Below are 24,122 nucleotides of genomic sequence, written 5' to 3'. Positions count from 1 at the left end.
TGTGCAGTTTGTGGTGCTCCTTTGCTGAGGGGTTACAGAAAGGTTTGCAAATACTACTGTATTACCTGACACTCTTAGGCTAATTAAAAAGCATGCTGAATTTTTATCTTCCCCTTTCCGTAGCCATGCCATCCGGGGCTACCTGATACCCCTCACCAGGTTGAATTACACAGGCTGCTGCCATAATGCCGTATACAGCAGATAACTGAACGGGCAGCTGTGGGCAGCTCAGTGAAAACCTTTCCAGAGCAGACTGGCTTAGCGACCTCAGAATTTCCTTTTGGTTTCTTTTGATAATGAAGAAAGAAAACAGTTTTGCTTTTAACTATGACTTCTCAGGAAGAGGTGAGTGAAGATTTAGGAGCATGTGATATCCTCTAAATAAATGCCACATCAGTGTTTAGCTTTCGTGTAGTATACTTCACAATGCTGTTTTGTTTCCTGATGGACAACTCACGTACGAGTTAGAAGGCTTTTTTTTTTTTTTAAATATTTAAAAATCATGCACAGCAAGCTGTCCTTTTCTCTGCCTTAAAGCTAGCAGATTCTATATAAAATTTAATTTATGTTCATTGAAATGTACATGAAATTTTATCAAATGAAAGAATAGAAATCTTATTTTAGTTGTTTGCTGAAAGGTGAAAAGATATTCCAGGTGACTTAAAGATATAGTCTTCACAGACAAAACACGTATTCTTTGCCTATAATGTGTCATTGTAAGCATTTTCTGGGACTGACTCTGCAAACACACTGCTTTTACAGCTTACCAGCTCCACTGTCTTTAACAAACCTAGACCTATTTCACATCACTGTGAGCTCAAAAATCTGATTCCTTTTGCCAGTGACATTGTGCAGAACCAGACTCAGAAATTAGCATTTCAAATCTATTTACCCTGAATTCTACTGTGGCCTGTTTTGGTTTTCACTGTGTAGAAAGTGATCAAAGTTTTCTGGAGTAAAATTCAGTGGGCCCCTGCATGAGTATCCTGCCAGGTGCTGTGCAGGTGTCATATGCTTTTTAGTCTTTCTCTTGTTTCCTATTGCAATTAAAGAGCAGGGGATGGATTCACACCCCCAGTATGAGTTATTAAAGGTATCTATGGTGCTTAGAGAAATTTGAACAAAAATTAACTTCAGTAGTTTGCTGGTAAATTAATTGTAAGAGCTCCTCTCATGAATGTTAAGTACATAACAATGTACTGCATCCAGCTCTGGAGCCCTCAGCACACGAAAGACACAGACCTGCTGGAACGGGTCCAGAGCAGGGCCACAAAAATGATCAGAGGGATGGGACACCTCTCCTGTGAGGACAGGCTGAGAGAGTTGGGGTTGTTCAGCCTGGAGAAGAGTAGGCTCTGGGGACACCTTATTGAGGCCTTTCAGCACTGAAAGGGGGCTTATAAGAAAGATGGGGACAAACTTTTTAGCAGGGCCTGTCATGATAGGACAAGGACTAATGGTGTTAAACTAAAAAAGGGTAGATTTAGACTAGATACAAGGAAGAAAGTTTTTACAATGAGGGTGGTGAAACACTGGCAGAGGTTGCCCAGAGAGGTGGTAGATGCTCCATTCCTGGAAACATTCAAGGTCAGGTTGGACGGGGCTCTGAGCAACCTGATCCAGTTGAAGATGTCCCTGCTCATTGCAGGGGGGTTGGACTAGATGACCTTTAAAGGCTACTTCCAACCCAAACCATTCTATGATTCTATGATAACATTTTACAAGGTGATTATCTTCTTCTTTTTTTCTTTTTTCTCTGGTTGAGTCAGGTACAAGAGACAAATCCCACTACTGGAAGTCTTGAAATCATCTCTATTACAGAAGATGAACCACCAGTACCAGAAATTCAGTTTTCCTTCAAAAGATTTTTCTGCATACCACAAGCAAAAGTGGACCCCAGTGCAGATGGATCTGGTAGGGATACTGCACAGCTTTTTGACCTTTGTAATCTAAATGGCTAACGTAGGTCTTTAGCCTTGCAAAACTATGCTAGCCCACTCAGTCAGAGAAAACAATCCCTTAGAGGAAGAAGAAACACAACCTCACTCCCCCAGCCGTGAAGTTTGCCAGGATATTAACAGATGATGACTTCTTGTGTCGGCTTGCATGCGCAAGCACTTTTCACAGCCAGATTATTCACACACTTCAGCCACATAGCAAATATTTGCCCACGCTTTTCAAACACATTTTTGAATGGCTTATTTGAAATTTTACCAACCTGGAAATTGGTCTATTAAAAAACTGAATATACAATTACAGCAGCGTTGGAGGAATAGCATGCATGTTTGCTACTTCCCATAGGTTTAGTGGCAAAAATAATCATTAACTCCAACAGGGACAGGCTGAGCATCAAGGATGAAAATAGAGCAATTTAATTTTCTAGTCCATTAGCTACTACAGCTGTCTAAGATTTTTGGCATACCAGACACCAACTCCATTGCCAAAATCAGTTATTCAGCTGCTGCTGAGAGAGTCTGTGTAGGCTGGGATTTACTTGTCAGTCTATAAGCACTGGGAGACACTCCTCATCCTTGACCAATTTTAAGTGTCTGCCAATCTCAAACTCAAAGCTTGAAGAATGAGGGGGTTAAGAGCTGCACGAATTAAAATTGAAGACAAGGTTCTGCCAGTTCCTATGTGTGCCCATGACCGAGCTGTGTATGCTATTTTCCCACAGTTTGCCCTTTGTATATCAGAATACACTTGAAACAAGTGAACCGTTCATTATTTTCAGTGGAATCTGTTGTTGTCTTCCAGACTGACAATATCACTAAGTTGAGGTCAGCTATGGAGGTGGTTGGTGAACAGGACTCATCCAGCTCATGAAATGTATTCAGCAATTACTACTGATATATATTTTAACTTTGTATGCATCTTTTTTCCTTGAAAACTCAAAACTCAGCCTTGAACCATTGCTCAGTTGTCTCCTTGTCTTTACAGCAAAACTTTGAACAGAACGCCTTTCCTCACATTTTTCAAGACTAGTTTGGGGGTCCTGTTTTTTGCAAATTTAGCTTTCTATCATTTTCAGTTAACCTTGCTTCCAAGTCCAAAAGGACCAGTGACTTTCCTCCTTCTTGTCTTGAACACCTATTTACTAGCTAGTCCTGTCTTTTTCCAATATCCTTGCTCCTGTTTGAATCTTTAGACTCCTCTTACTTGTTTCTGTGCCTCTGTTACTCCAACTCTGGAGGAATGCATCATGCACAGGACTTAGCTCCCTGGTGCACAAGCCAGAGCTCTGTGGCCTCTGTCCTTGTCCCAGGATTTCTGTTGTCCCAGACACAGTGCTCAGAGCAGTGTCCACCTGGGGCTACGGCTGGAGGGAGCACTGGGACCGCAGGCTTGGTACCAGCAACAGTCAGAAGGCATCACAGACGGGAACAGTCATAAGGAGGAGACTCAAACTAGTTTGTTCTTTGCTATTTCCACTGAAAGAATTTATTAGTCCACTTGAGCTTTCTGAAGTCTTCAGAGAGTATACCTGTACCCTGCACACAGGTTTGATTACACAAACAAAACAGATCTGAATTTCATTTTTATTCTGGGACTCATATTTTCAGGAGAGGTGCTTGTACACTTCTAAAGCTCTCAGTGTGATGTAGCCCAGGAAAATAAAAATTTAGAACTCATATTGTCGATTGCATTGAGGACAGGCCAGGTGCTCTGTAAGGGTGTGATTCAGACCCCTTGCGAGGCAAATGCTGAAGCGCTGTCTGAGAGCAGCAGCTACCTCCAAAGCACTTGGAGCCTTCTCAGCCCCTGAGCCAGGGGATCTGAACCGCTCCGGGTCAGGTCAGCTCACGAAGTGTATGCAGGGGTTAGTACTGCCATCTAGTTTAATGTTAGATAAATCTTTTTCATTGCAAACTCAAGCTGATTTAACTTCACAGAAGCTGTTCTCTCTGTTTGGCTTCTAGGAGATATCGAACCACCTTCAATGTGCCATGTTTTTATGTCCCTAAAATACTTTCCATATATCTGTGGTTTATTCCTTGCAGTAATCCTAGCAGTTGCCATTGGCCTGGGAGGTGAGTACAATTAGTTATTCATTAAGTTCTCGCTTAACCATTCAAATGCTTAATTTTTCATGAGCCTTTTACTTAGGATGGAATTAAACTGCTACTGTGGCTTGTTTGCTGAAGCAAAAAATGTTGTTGATGTGATGGCTTTAAATTTTATTTACATGTAGGGACAAAATAGATCTGGCACTCATGAGAGGATTGGTGTAATATTCACAACACTGAGGAACCCACAGCTCCAGGAAACCTTTCTCTAGTAAAACTTCACTGATTCCCCTTGGGTGGTGAGCTAAGAGTTTAGAAACCGGGGGAGGCTTCAGGTAGCACACATCATATTTTTGTCCTGTAATTCAGTTCTCTAAGTTTGTTCTCAAAGAATTAAAAAGAACTTTCCCCTATCACAAACAACTTCTACAAAGGAAAAGAAAATGCAGAATGAGTTTAGTTGCAACTGGAAAGTGTGACCTGCCCAGGTTTAGGTGCCAAATGCGTTGATGTTAGAGCAGTGCCTTCACACCTGCAACGGGGATAAGCTTGCGGGAGGTTGAGGCATCCCCTCAGGAAGAGAGTGCACTGGCCATGTTTTGCAAGGGAGACCCTTGCAAGGACTGTTGTGGTTTAACCCCAGCCAGCAACTAAGCACCACGCAGCAGCTCACTGTACCAGCTACTAGGAAGACAATTAACTCTATCCCAGCTGAAACCAGGACAGTCTCCTTGCTTTGCTGCTGAGGGGCTGAGGCACCAGGCAGAAAGTCGCCCTGGAGTGAAACATAAACTGGGTCGAGGGAGCTGGGAAGGAGTAAGCACAGACAACAAGGCTGACTCATCCTACGAGTCATTACTAATGGATAAGTTTAGCAGCACCATGTGGCAACCTCCAGGTTGTATTTCAAAAGTTCCTAGAGTACAGGAGTTGTCTTTTCCTTAGCAAGACAGAAATCTGGCCAGGTAATGGAAGTCAGAAGTGTTAAATTAATATCCAAGTGTGTTTTCATCACCCTGTTTTCTTTCATTCTTGTTAGTCCAATACAACTGCATTGGGAAGTTTCGCTGCCGATCATCCTTTAAGTGTATCCAGAAATCAGCCAGGTGCAATGGTGTCTTCAACTGTAAAGAAGGGGAGGATGAGTACGGATGTGGTAATTTAAATTTGATTATAAATCCCTCCTACCTCCTCCTGTAGCATCTGGCACATTATCAAGAAATGCATGTTGTAAAGAGTTTGGGTGAGACAAGAAAGGTAGAGACTGATGGATTATCTAAATCACCACTTCAGAAGAACAACCTCTCTGAGGTATTGATTTACAGTTTCTGAGAAATCAGACTGCTCTTATGGTAAATGTGATGATTGCTGAATACTACTACTGCCATATCGGGCATGTTTCCCCATTAGAAGTCTAGATGCTTTTTGACTGCTAACATTTCCTCTGCCTGCAAGGTATATCAACACTGCATTATGGTGTGTATATACAGCACTCTGTATTCGCTGGCACTCAGTTGTGTTGTGTCAGTTTTGAAGATTGCAAAAGCCTGTTATTATCTTAAGGGACGTGGGAAGGGGAGAGATCAGCACTGCCTGTTGTGCGTTGAGTACTGTGGAGTTTGCTGCTTCATGCGTGAAATGTATGCTCCCATGCTTGAGTTTCTCTCTGTAATGGTTTAGGGAATCACAGGGCCATTTTAAATGGTCCCTCCCCGTCCTGTGCTATGGAAGATGACTGTGGTGTTTGCAGCCACTGGAGGGAAAGGACTCTAATATTAGTAAACAGAATAACTTATTTTTAGATCAGTGCACTTGTAATTCTGACTCCTGCACCTACAGGCGAGGAGGCAGCACAGCTTTCTGTCTGTGCAGCACGAGGAATGACAAGAACCATGAGCATTTGGCTGTGGCTAACCCCGCACAATCCTTTCAACCTTTGGCGTGTTTTCCCCAGGGAGGCTTCAGGCCTCAGCGGAGCCTGTGGGCGACATGTCTGCTTTTCTTGTCTGCCTTTGCAATGCCATAACGCTGGCCCGTGGGTGCCTGCGGGGAAACCCCTGTCCGGCAGTGACCATGTGCATGGCCGCCCTTCTCCCTGGGAAGACCAGGTGGACATGGACTGTCCCAGGTCCAGGTGCCTCCTGCTCATCCAAGGCCCTGCGCCCCGGCGGCGGTGCGGGGTGCAGGCGTGAGGAGGACATGGCAACACGCAGGACAAAGGGACCGTGGGTGATGGCTCTGTACCCGGGCCCCCGGCAGTATTTCCCCATCGGTCTCTTGGCCGGAGGCAGCACAGCTTGCAGCAGTGCTGGCTCCATGGGCCAGGCTGGTGGGAAGAGCTGCCCGTGGGGAAGGGCTGTGCTGAGCAGAACCGGGCTGGCACGGGGAGGGAGTCCATGGGAGACGAGCTCCCAACCTGCGCATCTCTCCTCTCCCCAGCCTTTACACGCTCATCAGCCCAGACACGCCAGCCCCGTTTGAGCAGAGGGAAGCAGGTAGGAAACTCCATGGGAGCCCAGGGACAGCAGGGTGCAAATACCTCCACCTGTCCGACTGTGCTGTGCAGCGCAGGAGGTGTCAACCACCTTTCATCGTGTGTCTTGATTGTAGGTTTCCTTGGTGCCAAGCACTTGCGGCTCCAACTCACTGCAATCAGCAAGACTTGCTTAGGCTCACCGGAGGGCAAGGCAACGTTCTCCATCTGTATTAGAGCTAGCATCCCCTACCCATTCCCATGAGCATAAAATTTTTCCTCCTGGCTGTTCTAGCTCAGCGTGCCTTGGTTCCCTTCCTTAAGGGGGAAGAAAAAAGGCACAGAAAATTTCTGTCGAAGGATCCAAGTGATGAAAAAGACAAATAGCAAAAACTCAGTGAGCCAAGAAATGCGGATGCCACAGTGGTGCATTGATGCTGTTGTGTACCCGGTGGTTCTTCTTCACAACTCACTTAGGCTTTTCTTCTCCTGAATCTCAAAGTCAGGTTGAGTGGCAAGAAAGCAGTGCTGCAAGTGTTCACTTCTGGATCCTGGCGAACGGTCTGCTCTGACGACTGGAAAGCAGAGTATGGAAATACTACCTGCAAACACCTGGGTTTCTCGAGGTATGAACACAAAATGGAAGAAACCCTGTTTGGCATTTTGAACAAACTCTGAGGTTTTCAATCTTTCTAATGAAATCTTGTATTAGTCTGTGCTTAGAAAGAAAAATGGATTTATGGTTGAGGAGATTTGGGATGATGTGGGAAATAGTCCTGAATACTTGTGCACTGCAAGTACCATTTATTACTGCTATAAGTCCTGGATGATGGCTAAATACAATGGTTTGGTTAAATCTTCCCTATGGGGTGCAGGTGCCTGAATCCTACTTGTCTCTCGAGTAGCTTACAGCCTGTCAGAGAGGGACTGAAAACCATATGAGAATTTTCCATCTCTTTTACTTCCTCTGTAGAAAAATCATATGTACATTTCAAGTCATAACATCTGTTAGGAATTAAGGTCCACCTCACAATTAGAGAAGAACCTGGCAAGGCGATTCTTACTGGGTTGATACCATTCCTGAAAAATGCCACTTCTTTCACAAACTTTCACAACTGAGAAAGAGTTTGAAATTGTGACTTGCAATGATCCTTTGTCATTTCTTACAATGGCATCATTCTGATTTCTGCGCATTATAGTTAACAGTATAAAGCTTCTTTTAATAAATTCTTGTTGCCTTTAGGATAAAATACATCTCAATTGTTCAACAAAAAAGACAGGAAAAAAATTACAAATTATTCATCCTCCCTGCTGCAAAACATAACTCTAGAAAAATGAGACAATGAGCTTGTTAGCGTTTCAGGAAATGTGCCAACCAGTTACAATAAAAGCTTTATTACAATGTTAGAATTAAAATTTACTTTCTCTGCCGGTTAAAAGCCTCTCAGCATGTGTGACTTCCACATGTGATTATGGCAAAAATACATGTACATTATAAGAGGTATTTCTTGGGGAGGATAGGATTACTTCATGAAGTGTCAGAATCTGATTATTGTGGTTGCTACACTGGGTTTTCATTAGCCGAACTGCTGAATTATTTCAACAGATTACTGAAATGCTGTCTGAGAAAGCTGTGTTTATGGTTTATTTGCAGTTATGTGAGTTCAGGTTACCTGCCCGTGGCTGCAGTTGAAAAACAGTTTCAAAGACATTTTGTGTCCCTCAGCCACTGGTTAGCAGCTGATCAAGTGACATCCCTGCACAATGCAACAAACCTCAGGTATGCCTCAGCTTGTTCATTCTGACAGAAAGAGAGCAATCAATAAAGGAGAATTACTAATAGTTTGAGATTGTTGCCTATTTTTTCAGGCATGTAGTACTTCATAGGTGGTTGGGGATGTTATGCATCATAGACCAAGGTTCAGTACCAGTCTTGCTGGAATACGAATTAAGAGCCTGATCCAAGGCCCATTAAAATCAACAAAGGCTTTAAAATGAGCTATTTGAAAAGCCTTTTTGTCCCATGATCCCTTTTTTGCAAATGAATAGACACCAGGCTCTTATCTTTTTCCATTGTGATGCAGTTTGTTTCAGTTTACAGATCCCTAGATATTTCCCAGTGGGCTTATGAACCTTTTATGGTCCATTTCTTCCTCCTGACAATTGCTTGTTTTTCTTAGTTACCTTTCACTTAGAAGTAAGCTATGGATCCAAGGAGACTACAGATCACATGTTGAAAATTGCTAATGAGCCTCCCCTCGTGTAAGAGTGAAGCAGTCTTCAGCAGGGCAGCATATGGTCTGCAGGCTCCTGATGGTGTCTAAGCTCCTAACTTAAGTATTTCAGCTAAATGCCCTAAGTAGATTGGATGAGTACATGACTTTGTACTTCTTTCAATATATGAGTTACTTATATTGATGTGCACATAGCTGTACAGGAAGGTGACACAATATTGAAAAAAAACCAGTATTTGTGAATCGGAACTAATACTGCACTGTCTTTTCATCTTAGAGAGGAATGCACTTCTGGCAATGTGATCATCTTAAAATGTTTGGGTAAGAATCAGGAAAAGGGAAAATAAGATCAGAAACTGTCCTTCATCCACTGCATGGCAAGAATTGGAAGGAATTGTGTACTGAGGGCATACTATACTGTCAGTTTATCACACCAAAGAAAAATTGTATTTCTTATATAAAATTTAAAAGAATTTCAGAAAGTAAGAATAGGCTGGGAGGGCAGTTTGGGAGCATCAGGTAGCGGGAACATTTTGGTGAGAATCACAGTAGGAAGTAGACGTTTTAAGGTTTGTGAGTCGAGTCCACAGACTGATGCTGTAAATCCAACTCTTTGCCATCTCAACGGGGAAAGGGCAGTTCAGTCTTAACATTTGAACTTTCATCCCACACCTCTCCATGTCAGCTAGTTTTCAGATTGGGATACGAAAAGTCAAAAATCCAACAGCAAAATAATCACCAGGGGAGAGGAGATGCTTCAGCCTGCTTATGTGGGCCCGTGGGACCCTGTGCATTTAAGGAGGGCAGAACAGTGGGGTTTACAGCTCAGCTGAGCACTACGACCGCAGGGGAGAAGATGTGAGCCCCACAGCCCCCATACCGGCTGCCAGCCATGATGCTGCAGGGATGGGAGGGAGGAGGAGAAACCTCTGGGGGCAGCCACAGCCCGAGACGTGGGCCACGGTGATGGGGATGGTCCTGCTGCAGAGCCCTCCCAGCCTCAGCAAGGCTGGGAGTAGAGGGGCTGAAGGTGACCAAAACCATGCCTGCGTTTCCTCCGTGGACCATAACCTTTGCTTTCTGGCAGCGTGTGGGACGCGGGCCAGCTACGGGCCACGGATCGTGGGGGGCAACGCGTCCTCCCCCCGTCAGTGGCCCTGGCAGGTCAGCCTGCAGTTCCACGGGCACCACCTCTGCGGAGGGTCCGTCATCACCCCGCGCTGGATCGTCACAGCCGCCCACTGCGTCTACGAGTAAGTAAGTCCCTAAATCGCCTTGCTGGGGGTCTCCCGCTGACCCCGCTTGCAGCAGGTCTGCGTGGGGGGCCACTGCAGAGGAGGGCAAATGCACTGTGCTTTCTCTTAAAAATAAACTGCAGGAGAGATTGGGTTATCTTTACTTCACGGGCTTGCTGCGTAACATTTAAACCATCTCTCTCTCTCTCCTTGCACGAGTGCAAGTCTTTACTGAAAAAAAAGTCTCTCTCTCCCCTATCTCTTTGTTTCAGCCTGTACTTGCCGAGCTCGTGGAGTGTGCAGGTTGGTTTTGTGACTCAGCAAGACACCGAGGTTCACCCATATTCAGTGGAAAAAATTATATACCATCGCAATTATAAACCCAAGACAATGGGAAATGATATAGCACTGATGAAACTGACAGCACCGCTTACTCTCAATGGTAATTCTTTCTGTTAGCTTTCACTTGACTTTCTCAACTTTCTAGCTAAAAGCAAGAAGGGTCTTTCCTGGTACGGACAGGGAAATTTCTGTTGGCACCCTATGCGTGGCCCAGGACAGTCGAGTGGATCCCCACGACCTCTAAAAGCAGTGAGAGATGTGCAGCGTAGATGTAGCCAGCCTGCGGCTGTGATGGCAAGGCAGCGATCCCTGTTCAGACTGCACCGGCAGAAACCCTCCGGCCTCAGTATCAGGAACTCCTCTGTGCTCGATATCCAGGCACACAGAGCAACAATGTGGTCACAGGGCTCTGCAAAATGTTCCCAGTCCATTCTGGTATTGGCTTACTGAAGGCATTTAATAACAGGCAAGCATTAACTTTATTCTTTCTAAATATTTTTCCTATCTAAAATAAATGCCCTACCTCATTTTACTTGGAGGTCACAGAGATTTTTATTACGTCCTTTCTGTGAGTATAGGGAGATCCAGCAGTGTCCAAAGCTGAAAATCAAGCTTAAATTTCGAAGAGAAGGCAATTCAAATATAATGAAGCTTTTAAATTAAAACTACTTTTATTTTCTCAGCAGGATGCTACCTACAGCTGACACAGTTAGTGAATTGAAATAACGTATAATAATATTGTATGAATTTAAGTGATCACCTGCCAATATCTCCTAATCCCTGTGAGCTCTCTGCAATGGGTAGCTGGCTCTCTGTGATGCATCTAGACTGTCAGTTCCTAAATCAATTCCCTTGAAATACTTTAAACTTCCACTTCGAATGAAAATTAAGCTTGATTTTGTTCTGTTTTATATCTCAGCTAATGCTGTTTTCTTTTGCTCGGGAATAAGTCTGGGATGCTGTCAAGAACAGTAATGGTTCCACACCTGAGCGAGACACCCACTATGCCCTGGGCGGCTGGGGGCATCTTGGGGGGGGGCTTGGAGGTTCCCCGCTGGGGGCTTGATGCTTTGAGCTGGGATCGTTGCACTGTGGAGAGCTGAACCACTAGGAATTGCCCAGTAATACCTCGTATCTCCTGTCCCTTTGCTCAGTGCCAGCTCATCTCGACACATCACAGTTGGCCCTGCAAGCATCAAACACTGTTCGAGGTACGGCATTCAGTGCCCCAGAGTGCAGAGGCACTGAAGCTCTATGAGCCGATGGGTGGGAAGCAAAGAGCACCCCGGACATCTTGTTGTCCCTTCAGAAGAGCGCAGAGATGTGCACAGACGGCTCTTTGTACGTGCCACCGCACAAAACGTGTGAGGAGGTGCCCTGTAGTCATGGCGTGGTTAGCCAAGGCCATTTCTCTGCCTGAGCAGCCTGCCGTGGGGGCTTTGATCTGCCCATCAGCTGTGTACGCCATGCATTTCTTGTTTGCTCATTCTTCAATTTATTGACCTGCCAACACCTCCTTCTGTGGCTTTATTCTTGAAACTACTTAGGCCTGGTGTAGGTACTGTTTCAAACCTATGGTATTGGCTGTAAGACAAAAGACCTGCCGAGCTGCCAGGCTATTTGTGTGGGGAGTGGGTGGTGTTCATAACAAGGTCACAGCAAGCCGAATCCTCAAGTTTTACTGAGTCATACAGTTTTTTGCTAAATTTTAAAAGCAATTCTCTCTTCTCTCTCTCTTTTTTAAAATAGGTCACATAGAGCCAATTTGTCTGCCTAATTTTGGTGAACAGTTCCCAGAAGGGAAAATGTGTTGGGTATCAGGATGGGGAGCAACTGTGGAAGGAGGTATTTGAAATGGTCTGCTGTTGATTATACTACATGAAAACTTCTCACATATAGTAAATACAGGATTTGGTTGGAGCATTGTGCAACATTAAATTTTCTGGAATATCTTGGGGCAGGGGGAAGAAGACATATTGCTAAATCTCATGCTCACCCTGAATTGCAAAAGTGCTGTACAAACCCTTATCACAAGGAATAGATGGGTACACTCTGTGAAAAGGTCGAAAATGACATGTAGACAGCAGCACTGCCCACAGTCTTGTACTCAGCCTCAGTCAAACAGGCTGTGTCCTTTACATCTTCAAGCACAGAAAGCTCAGCATGAATGCAAGAATCAACCATCCATGTTTTCAGAGAAAGCATGTACACATTTTCAGGCAGGTTGGATGATGTAGAAATTGGATCTGTGAACAATGTCACAAAGAAAAACGAATTTTTTCTTTTTTTTTTCCATGACTCACAGGCCATGTTAATCAGTAATATATACCAAATCACTTTCATGTGAAAATGCTTGAGTTCTCAGGTCATTGTTTTTTATCATTCTTCATTCATCTCGTTTAACGTGTTCGCATTGTTCACAGAACAAGAACAGCATGTTACCTCACATACAGGTAATAGCAAAAGGTGGGAAAAAAATGAAAGCAAGGTTTACCACATAAAAAGTCAGCTATAAATTGACAATAGACAGTGTGCAAATACTCCCATTTATAGAAATGATCCATTCAGACTCTGAATAAAATAAAATAAAATAAAACAAAATTAAAAATAAAATAAATCAGATGTTTGCAGATGATTTGTTGACTAACAGAACAGGCAATACATTCAAAATAAGTTTTGGCACTAGTACTGAAGACAGGGTCCAATTAGCTTTTAAGTTCATTACTGTCATTGATTGTCTAGTTTGAAGCAGAAACATATAAGGTACAGCTTTCTATTATATACCATGATAATCCACAGCTCTATAGAGTTGTTGGTTACTGGATTCTGTAAGTGATGAGACACCTAGTTGCCTTACTTATATGTTGTCATATTAACCATATTTCTTTCACCCTTGCTTGCCAATTCTTCATATACTAAAATATTTTCTGTTTATAAATAGAGATTAACTTCAAAGATAGACAGTTTTTTTCTTCTTTTTTTTTTGTTGTTGTTTTTTTAACAGGTGATACATCTGACACCATGAATTATGCAGGTGTTCCTCTGATTTCTAATGCAATTTGCAATCACAGGGATGTCTACGGTGGGATCATAACTCCTTCAATGCTTTGTGCTGGTTTCTTAAAGGGAGGGGTAGACACCTGCCAGGTATGGAAGTTTCCAAACTGCAACTGTGCTCATTAACAGCAGCAATGGAAAAACATGAGTGATAAGTTATCAGAAGGCACTCCCAGGCTTTTCTTGGGCAAACATTTGGGGTTTTGCCATTTAATCTGTTTACCATGAATATCGATCATTGTGCATGCATTCATATACTACAATTCCCTTCTTATACTTCTGTGGACCATATCTGCTACTTCTGAAGCCAAATTTACTTAAGACATTTCTTAACTTCTTGCATGTGCTACAGCATGGTGCCATCCTTTCTTTGCCCTGGCTGTGGCCTCTGCACTGCACTGAATTGCCATGCAGTGCACTGCACTGCACTGTGAGCAGCTCCGGAGACCTGCAAGGTGTAGAAACCCTGTGGTGAAAAGCAGCCAAAGCATATATCAGTAGAGAAGCAGAAACGTGTGATTTTGGAAAGAGTAGAGTGAGGCAGGGGAAGGAAGAAAGGGAAAGGTGTTTGAGTAACTCAGAGGACTCATAATGGCTCTGGGCGAGAGGGGTTCATAGCAGTGATGGATCAGAGGATCCTTCACAACACAGGGTGGTGATGATTCAAAAATCACTGTCAGAGTCATGATGGTGCCCACCTTGTGCCAGGTCTCATCCCCATACACACTAATGTGGACTCCCCTAGCTAGTCATGGATAAAGAGCAAGGGCTGGGGAGGAAATTCATGTTTCCAGATTTGCTCAGTCCCAATTACACATGGGACAAGGGAAAGCAAAGGCATTAGGTGCATAGATCTTCATTTAAGCACTGGTTTGCACAACGGTCTCAGCAAGGTACCTGGCACCAGCACGTCACTATGCCTGGGAGAGCTGCCCAAAGGGAGCACGTTCAGCATACGCCTTCAAGTGACAAAATGAGCCCTGCTCCCTTTTTCTCTGTTGTTGTGCTGGCTTTGCTGCTCATAGGGCAGGAAACCGCCCCAGCAAAATAAATTGGGAGTCTTCAGTACTTAGATGTGAGTCCATTGAGTCAAATCTGCTTAGCAATGTGTCTGGGAAGGGCCAGAAAAGCGGTGCGCAAGACTGCACACGGGAGCAGGCAGGGAAGGAGGTGGGGTACTAACTTCTTGTTGCAACCCTGGGCTCGGCTCAGCTCAATAGCTAGGAGCTTTTTGAGAGAAGCAGCTGTGAGGGACCAAGACCATGGCACGGAGACTGCAGATTAGCGATGCCCTGCCCGCAGGACAGGCATGCTCCCCAGCACCTAAATGTTGTTTAACAGCAGGCTTCAACATTACTTCTGTTGTACTGTACTGCTAACTGGGGAAAGAAAAATAAGATCTAATACACATCTCTAAGAAGTCTCCAACTTCTGCTGTAACATACGCTTTTCTCAGGACCCAGAACAGAGCAGAAACAGGAGGCTTCAAATTACTGGACTATGCCTCTCCCCCTATCCCCCAAGTAGACATTCCCCTCCTTTTCTGGGGCACTGACGTTTGTTTTAATTCTTTGTCCTCCAGGGAGATAGTGGGGGCCCTTTAGCTTGCGAAGATATGAGTATCTGGAAGTTGGTGGGGACCACCAGCTTTGGAGTGGGCTGTGCAGAAAAGAACAAGCCGGGTGTCTACAGCCGAACCACCTCCTTCCTGGACTGGATACACGAACAGATGGAGGTCTGGTCTTGCCCCGTCTCTCCATCTCTGGTTGTCGCTTTGCTCCACCTGTGCCACGCAGGGTTTAGCTCATATTTGTAACCCAGCTCAGTTGTGTCGTACGGGCACGTGCGGCCCCAGGGCACGTTTGGGGATGGGGGCAGGTCCGTGGGCAGAGCAGGGTGTGAGGGTCTTAGCGAGATGCGGGGAGCAGAGGGGCAGGGGTAGAGAGGGGAGAGGAGCACGGGAGTGACTGGGGAGGGGGCCTGGAGGTGCGGAGCAGGGAGGTGTGACAGGGCTGAGTAAGGAGATGGGAGCCAAGGGAAGAGATGCTAGGGGACTTCACCTGAAGCCGTGAGGCTGCTACAAAAAAAGCCTGGGGAGTAGAAGCTGAGTGGGCCAAAGAAATGGGATGGGGGGAGACGGTGTTGGCTGGAAGGAAAGGAGAGCAGAGGCAAGGAAGTGGGAGGACGCTGCAGCCACCTTCACCTGACCCGAGGGTCGCCCACTCTGCGGAGACCAGGTCCTCTGCTGTCAGCTCCCCTCCAGCGCTGCCAGAGAGGTGCTGGGTTCAGTCAGCTGAGCAGGGAGAGTCGTTGTGCTTCAGGTGGACTCCCAGGCAGGGATCTGTTGCCTAAGGAGAGGCATCTAGAGCCATTTCAGAGACCCCAGACTGTCCTACCTGGCTCACGGGTACCTGCAGAAGGGCAAGGATCTGCAGCTAGCCCTGGGTTGTATCCACCATCCCCATGGGGGTGTCTCAGATGCCCTGCGATGGCTCAGGTAGATATGATAGAGGATCTATGGGAGATCTGAGGCCTTCCGGACCAACTGCTAGAGGTCTGGCAAAGTGCACTGAGACACCTCAAGTGGCACTAGATAGTGCATGTGCAAGGCAAGTGAACCGTCCTCCACTGCCCTGGCAGGAGCCTAGACACACAGCTCACAGGCAGACACCTATGCACAGGCTCTTCATTGTCATTTTCTTAGCTTCACGGCAAAGACCCCCTAAGCACCAAAGCGTACGTCCCGTCCTGCTCTAGCCTGGTCCTCACAGACAGTGAAGCCAGTGCTGCTATTCCAGCACCCGGTTTGCTGGAATGAATGAATGAATGAATGAATGAATGAATGAATGAATAGCAATGATGCTATTCCAGCACCAGCAATACAGCCCCCAGCCCAGACAGCTGCCTGTGCCACCGTGATAGTATGTGACGAAACCACTCCTGCCCCCGTCTCATTTGTGAAATATGTGAGACTTCCTCCTCAAACCAAAGTGCCAATATCAAGCATTGACAGACAAGGAAATGCCTGAAATAAGGTTTTGTGTGCAATTTCAGTTCAGCCCCCCATCTGTGTATCATACGACACACGCTGTTTTCACAACCTGTATTACAGATGGAGATTTATGCTATCACATGCCTATTTGTCACTCAACAAAGTTAAAGAAGACAGGATAACATTTCTAAATCTTTAAGACCTCTAATATTACTTTTTTTTCTTCCCCCCCAAATATATACATCATTGTGATTCATTTGCAGATACAGAAGTCCAGATGTTTCAGATGAAGAGTTCATATCCAATGAAAGCACAGATCTCCATTATAAAGAAGTGATCAAGGGGAAAAAAGTACAGCTAAATCTTTGTTTAGCTAAATGCTGGCATGTTATAATTTTTCACAGGGACGTCCTTCAGATGTAAACATTAATTCATCAATTTATCCTCTTAGAAAGGAATTTCAACTGCAGCATAGAAACATCGACACTTTTTAATGGACTCTGAAACAAACCAAAAGAAAGTAGAACTAGTGTGCCTTTGAAAATGGGGCAAAGGGAATGGCTTGACCTGGCAGATCTGTATTGTGACATAATGGTCCTGATCTGCTCTTACGTGCTATTACTCACCATGGACTGGGGTTCATTTGGTGTTTCCAGAAGTTTCTGTGCTTTCTTCAAACAAAATTAATTGTTGTAGCTAAGGCTTACCAAAGGAGTTAGGAAAGAGATCCATTTTGATCCAAGAGATGCAAAATTGCAAGATAAGGAATTTGGCCAACAGCATGCCCCTAGAAGCTTTCTTTCTGAAAATTAGCTTTATAACAGCTCACCTGTCAGGGCTAATCATCTAATGCAAGGCATGATCAAAGAAGAGGCATTTGTGTTTTCTGATCTTCCATTTCCAGTTTTGAAACCTGAATAAAGCACTTCTGTCTCTCAGATTTTTCAGGAGGGTACAAACATTTTGCTAAAGGCTCTCTCCTATGAGTGCAAAGAAAAGTTTTTTATTGCTTTCCACTAAGTGGTGAAAATTAGCTGATGTCATTTAGCAAGATGTTTCTCCAACACTGTGAATAGAATTTCTGCTGCCTCCATTTTGAACGGCTCTCCCACTAGGGAGGAAGCAAAAAGTTTATAGCACTAAGAGGAGTGCCAGTGACCTACATACATTACTGTCTGAGAAATATTATGCTTCAACTTTTAAATCTGAATAGACATGAAAGGTTCCCACCCCAGCAAAAAAAAAGAAAAAAAGAGAAAGCAGCAATGGAACAACTAAGAGGAAATAAAACAACCCCCTTCAAAGCCTAGTTAGCTCCCCGTAAGCATGTGTCCCATGCATGCAGTATCTACCACTATTACTAATATATTCCTCCATCCCCCATAACCATATTTCTTTATGAGCCTTATGTTCCTGTCTCAGCTCATGCAAGTCTGAGAACCAGCGAACTAAAGCGGTGAGAGAAGCTGATGGCATTTGCTCAGGTTCACAGTGTACGCAATGGGAATTGGACCACACCTCTTTTGTCGAGGTGGTGTGTTTCTCTGAAGAACTTCAGCTGGCAGAAGTGGCTCCAGCAGCCCCGGGGTTCCTTTGGTGACCCTAGTATAGCAGGGGAAAAACCAGTCATTCCCTTTCAGAGCTCAATAGGTGGCAACATGAGCATTTAAATAGATGCATAACTGGTTTTGCTTCCCAGAGAGAAGAACTGCAGACCTGAGGAGAGTGGCGGTGCGCTGGGCTTCCGAAAACCCACATCAGGCTCCAGCCCCACAGAAGGACCCACCACACTTTTCTGGACACTTGCTCCGAGCTTTGTACTTTTACAGACTACTTTTTACCATTTCTTTTTGGTACTGGTAACTGTACTTAATGAAAACTGTTGCACATTCAGCCTCTTTTGGATGGTAGAGGCAGCTGGATGCTCGATGATGGGTATGCGTATTTACTGTCAGCTACAGATTTCATATGTAAAGAAAGTGCTAAGACTGAAAACCCACGATGCTATCACAATAAAGTTTTGCAGGCATCATGAGTAAAAGACTAGAGCAACTTCAGATCAGGTTGCTAGCTATTATTTTAGTACTTACCTTCCGAAAACCAGACTACAAAAAGACTTTTCCTGAAAGCATTCATATATAAGATCCATGCTCTGTTGCACAGGCAGCAGCAGCTTGCTTTGAAGCCATAAAGCAAGCAGGAAGCAAGCAGTTGGCAATTCTGGCAAGCATTTGGCAAGTATGGTCAACTCTTTTTAGAAAAAAAATCTCTGGATTCACATCTTTTATCATGTGGCTGTGAACAAAGTCCCTAAAAATTGAGTTCTTAGGTGTTTTCTTGCAGTAAATAGCTCTGAGATGAGCAACACACAGGCTGTAACTTTACTGAAAAATTCTGAGATTACTGAATAGTCTTAAAGGGAAGAGGGGCTTCTTTACTGCCTTTCAATAGGCTAGAGAGCCAAAATCCTTGCTCTATGATGCACCATGCAGTGCAATAGCCACTGAATACTCCCAAGCTCACGTCATGTAGTACAGTTCACCAAGGAACTCATACTCAGTCGCCTTCCCTGTTTTCCCTCCTTTTCTCTGCAGGCAGGACAATGTAGATCTCACTCTTTGTACCTGTTAGTGACATCAGTGGTGCAGATGAGCTGATGCCAGCCAGGCAAGGGACAAAATATCTGAAGTGCTGCTGTGGTTTCCTGTTTTACAAGCCATTTTAGTATAACAGCCTTGTGTTGTTAGGTTGGCAAATGCCTGATCCTTTTGCACTTGCCCCTTGTAAAAATCCTGGGATGAAAGTTGTTAATTTTAAGAATTGATTGCCAGGGACTAGGTAGGCTGAATAATGGATAATATTGTCAGAGCTTTTCAATATCAGCCAAAATTGATCTTATCATTTGATCAAGTGCTGCTGATCTGCTTAAAATGTGGTTTTGGATGCAGTCTGTGTGCTTCTAAATCAGTATCTGCATCATCACTGTCATCCACCACTGCTGCAAAAAAGTGCCAGCGGAACTGGAACTGCATTCTCGCTTCAACACGTCAGGTCAAAAATGAGAGACAACAGCAAACCTGCATGAACTGTCAACCTCCACATTGCTCTGTGGATACAGACTTTGATCTCAGAGGACACCGCATCAATACATTTCGCCCTGGTTAAAGAAACTGCAATGCAATAGAAACAGCACTTCCAAAAATGGCACGTTGTTAAAAAGAAGAGGGACGCAAAAACTGGAATGAAATGGGAAATTTCAACTTGACAGAACCATGACAGAATTAAAACAAAGTATGTTGAAACCTTGTATAACTAAGACATCTTCAGAGGAGTTTTAATGTTCACTCTTTATTATCATAACATTTTCACAGTCCCAACATGGCTCATGTTTTAGTATTATCAGCAGTCTGGAGATGAGGGCACTGCTCTCTGAGCTCATGGAGTTGTTATTTCATATTTCTGAAAGGAGCCCTGAAAATTCCTTTTGAACTCCTTCTATTTCCATAAAAAGACTGTACGATAAGTATCCATTGTGGTCTGCCTTTATATTAAAGAGCAAGCCAATGTAAAATGTAGAATGCTAGTGAACTCTTCCCAACAAGAAGCCACATTGACCCCCAGATCAATGACTGTCACTTATGGGTACACCTAGCCCAGGGAGTCTGCAAATCTTTCTTCTGATTTCTGTTATGCCCCTTGCTGTTGTGTTTTAGGTATAGGCAGAATACAAAAGAGTCACTCTGTAAAAGTGGATTTTCCTCCCCCAGCTTATGCCATTAACATACATGCTAGAGGTTTTAAAATAAATATAATCACAACATTAGCATATTTCTTTGTGTTAACCTGGGTGAAGATACATGGGGTTTTAGGACATTTGCTGTGGGAAGGGTTTTGTACAGAGATGGGCATTGTATCCTATTCAAAGAGAGGTGGGATTAATGAGCTGGTCTCTTCTGGTAGTCAGTATTACAGCTGGAATGAACTGGTAGACAGTAAAGTAACTTTTCAAAGAGATTACATGACAGGTTACCAAGCCTTTCCTTTTCCTTGGATTTTCTTCTCTCTATTCAATGAAAATAACTGGCTACACCACGCATGCATGTATAGAGGCTTGCCAGACCAGGTGGGGTTGAAGGCAGCTCTAGTTTAACTAATCCTGATTAGGAATTTCATGGTAAACACCTTGGAAGGTTTTAAGATCTTTATACTAGAGGAGTGTATATCTGCTACATTATTAAAGAGGCTGATGAAAGAGCTTCTAGCTTGTGAACTCAGATCACTGGTTAAAATGGTTGCTTTAACATAGGATTATGTTACAGCTGTAGCATCTCTTAGAAATGCAACCTGCTTGTATGCACAGCCTGTGGAGAAAACTTGCATCGACATGTAATAAAGAGGCTCTCAGAAAATTAATCCAATGCATAACTTTGCAAGAGATGTCCAGCACGTGAAGAAAAATTCCTTTGCCATTCATCACTTCTTCCTGTCATCATTATAGTTAAGCCTGGAAACTGAGACAAAGCTGGTAAGTTTGGATGAACCAGATGAGACTTTTATTCAATATGCGGTTTTCCCAGACACTCTGAAAAACATCAGATGGATAAACTCTCCTTTGACAAATCCAAAATTCATTTTTTTTCACTTGAGATGTACAAATAAAAAGGCAATTTCTGTAAGGATACAGAGATAAGCATAAAAACAAATACCTAAGTTTGGTGTCTGAGAAAGCCAAAGTGTTTTCTGAGGGGTGACATGCTTTTAACTTGCTAAGACATCCTGCACCAGGAAGCAATCACTGCACAGGGCGAGGATGCCGCATAGCTCTGCTCAGAGGGGCTGTCTCACTGACAAGTTTCATATAAGTCTGTAAATGCAAATTCAAGAACTGTACATTAAACTTAAGAAAAATACATCTGGCTCATCCAATTTTTTGACTGCCTTCAACATCCAAAGCAAGCAGGTTGAAATCTTAGAATATAAGTGTTGCACTGGAAATCTTGCTGATTTTGGTGACAAACCTAGTTGCATCCCTGAAAGGTCTACACTCTCCAGTATCTCTGCGAGCGTAGTACCATTTTAAGATGTGCAGATCAACTTTATTTTCTTCAGCAAGTAGCCCTGTGAGAAACAGTATCACACTTGCAAGCAGCAGGAGCCTGAGATTACATAAAGCACAGTCATAAAGCCTGAGATCACATAAAGAAATGAGCTTACTTCAGCTGTTTAACTTTAGGGAAGGTACAAGGAAGTGTTTCTTATCTGAACTGAAAGAGTACACTCGATCATTGCCTTTAATCTCTGTTTTTATGTATTTTACATGAGCAGAGGCTTCTGAGTGTGTTTTATTGCTTTTGTCACATGTTTTCTTGCTCGTGGAGCTGCTGTTCCAGTAGAAGACAGCAGGTTGTGCCCCCAGCATTGACACCGGTTAGAAGGGTAGGATTTTGAATAGTTTGCTTCAAAATTTGGCAGGGGAGAGGTAAAAATGCAGCCTTGTGGATGGCACAAAATGATCAGACCAATTTTTCCTGATTAAAAGAAAATTGACTCCATAACTGATTTGTTTTCCTGAAGAGCACCTTGGCAGCTGCCAGTCTGAGCAATACGAATGTGCAAAGTGCAATGGGCAAGAGTGAAAAAATTACCGATCCCCCATCTCCTAATGCTGGAGTGGGTTTACGCAAGGTAAATGCAGGCACACGACTGACAGCTGAATGAGGAGCCCGGCCTTGCCTCGGGCACCCATGTTAGACCTCTGCTCTGAGGTTGCCTGCACACATCTGTGTCCCCATAGCCAGGGCTGGGTACAGCCGCATGGTGAAAAGAAGCTTGGCAAAATGTAGCCTTAGAAGATAAGGCCAAAGCAACTGCTTTAATCCTTTAGCAGAGGACTAAATAAATGGAAATTAGCTGCAGCGAGTGGGATGCTACCCTGTGCACCCATTTTTTCAAGGTCTTCCCTGCTGAGCCTGGTGCAGGGCAGGCTGGTGGGGCTCTGGTGCCTGGGTGACTGCCTGTGGCTTTCCCGAGAAAGGATTTGCTTAATTCTTGCTAAATTAAATCAAAGTGGCTCCCAAGGGCAGTAGTGGGAATGAGGCCGCCTTCTCTGACATGTGATCTTAAAATAAATATGGTCGCCCTGAAGCTTTCAGGTGAGAGAGGTTGGGCAGTGAGGGAGCAAAAAATAAGAAGGGAAGAGTAAAGAATAAGACTGTCTTGAAGGACCACAGCATAAAGCGCTTGAGGGGGGAAATCATTTGCACTTAAAAATAAAATCACCAGTAAACTATATTTCCTTTCTACAGATTTCCCACTTTTTGAAGTATGTTTTGCATAGAGGGTCAAACGGAAGGGCATTTTAGATCCTTTTTTTACAACTAGTATGACTGCCATGTATCATTTATTTGGGCACCCTTACCCTCAGCAGCATTACCTCTATGAGAAACTAATTTGAAACACTAATGCTAATATTAAGCCCACAGCAGATGGCAGCATACTTCAAAATTTTGCTTACATACTCTATTTAAAAAAAAATAACTAACTACCGAAACGGTTCATGCCTCAACCACCAGAAGTGGGTAATGCGAACACAGTTATGGTTCCCATCGCACTCTTGGCTATTTGAGGAGAGGTTACTGGGGAGATGCAGCTTCCCCAGCAGCGGAGGGGACTCTCAGGCACCCAGGAGCGTGGTCAGAGCATCCGCACGCCTGCCCAGGTCTCTGGTGGGTGCTGGCCCTGGCTCCCCAAACTGCATGGCTGTGTTGTGTGTTAGTGCTGCTGGCTCCTCATGGTAGGGGATGCCCTGGAAGTCCCAGCCTCAGGCTTTCTCATGCTTTGATATATTTAAAAGTGATACATTTGATATAATTAATACACTGAAGAATTACAGCGGAACAGTAGTAAGATGTCACTGCAGAGCTGTTTTTGATCCAGAGAGATCTGTTGAGCAGTATATTATCCACATCTCCAGCTACCTGGCTAGACTATTCCCTTTTGAGACTGAAGCTATAATTGGACAATAACAATAAAAAAGAACCTTTTCCCTACAAATTATTTTGTGTCATTCACCAATGGCAGAAAGAAAAAAAGTTTATTTAGAGATTTAGCAATGTTCCTTTTTACTAGCACTTTTACTAGGACTAGGATGGTGTCACAACTTACAGATGTCAGGGCAAAAATGTAACTCTCACATACAAATATTTCTGCATGGGTACCCAGTGCTAGACACCTACAGCCACGTGCAGATACCCATTAGGTAGCTTAATTTTAAGAAACCCTTAAAGCCAGTAGGAAAATGGAAGCTAAGCTTCTCCGGAAACAAATTACTTCATCACACTGTGGCTGCAGCGAGTGTGAAGGGAAAGATGATCACATATTTAAGGTTTCCTTCACCTCCTCCTCCTGCTTCTCCCTGCGGCAGGAGTAAGGCACGGCCGTGCCAGCGCCAGGTTGCAGTCAGGCTCTGCGTCCCTGCCCCTCCGTGGCTGTGTCCCCGCGTCCACCCACACCACAATAATCCCTGCTTTTTATAGTGCCTCCTCCGCAATACCCCTAGATCCTCTCCACCTCTCAAGACCTCTTTCTTGCCTCACAAGCCCTTTGCTTTCTCCACCCCTCTGTATCCCTAAATACCCATTTTCCCTCCCCTGGCTGCCCCTCACATCCCCTGCCCATGGCATTTGGCTGGGCAGGAGGCAGGACAAGCACCAGCCAGCCAGTCAGCCCAGCGGCCGATCCGCTGATGCCAAACCAAAGCCTGAAACCTCCCTGCTTTTCCTG

The 24,122-nt window shown here is 44.3% G+C and overlaps 1 protein-coding gene across 1 annotated transcript; it reads left to right on the top strand.

Annotated features, from left to right (window-relative positions):
• Window positions 1-213: 213 nt before the first annotated feature.
• Window positions 214-20,937, top strand: TMPRSS3 (transmembrane serine protease 3). Its single transcript, XM_030021073.1, has 13 exons — window positions 214-345; window positions 1,770-1,914; window positions 3,921-4,031; window positions 5,047-5,163; window positions 6,983-7,106; window positions 8,135-8,260; window positions 8,992-9,035; window positions 9,802-9,967; window positions 10,222-10,391; window positions 12,041-12,136; window positions 13,296-13,438; window positions 14,931-15,083; window positions 18,040-20,937. The coding sequence occupies exons 1-13, from the start codon at window positions 328-330 to the stop codon at window positions 18,058-18,060; spliced, it is 1,434 nt and encodes a 477-aa protein (XP_029876933.1). The 5' UTR covers window positions 214-327; the 3' UTR covers window positions 18,061-20,937.
• Window positions 20,938-24,122: the final 3,185 nt, after the last annotated feature.

The sequence above is a fragment of the Aquila chrysaetos genome, chromosome 7, assembly GCF_900496995.4.
Source record: "Aquila chrysaetos chrysaetos chromosome 7, bAquChr1.4, whole genome shotgun sequence".
Classification (NCBI taxonomy): domain Eukaryota; kingdom Metazoa; phylum Chordata; class Aves; order Accipitriformes; family Accipitridae; genus Aquila; species Aquila chrysaetos.
Note: the sequence above shows the minus strand (reverse complement) of the source record. Positions and strands in the feature narration are given on the sequence as shown.

Excerpts from the sequence above, each read along its gene's own strand:
- TMPRSS3 (XM_030021073.1), top strand. Across the intron at positions 4,032-5,046 it reads AGTTGCCATTGGCCTGGGAG|TCCAATACAACTGCATTGGG; the intron begins GTGAGTACAATT and ends CATTCTTGTTAG. Across the intron at positions 8,261-8,991 it reads CACAATGCAACAAACCTCAG|AGAGGAATGCACTTCTGGCA; the intron begins GTATGCCTCAGC and ends TTTTCATCTTAG.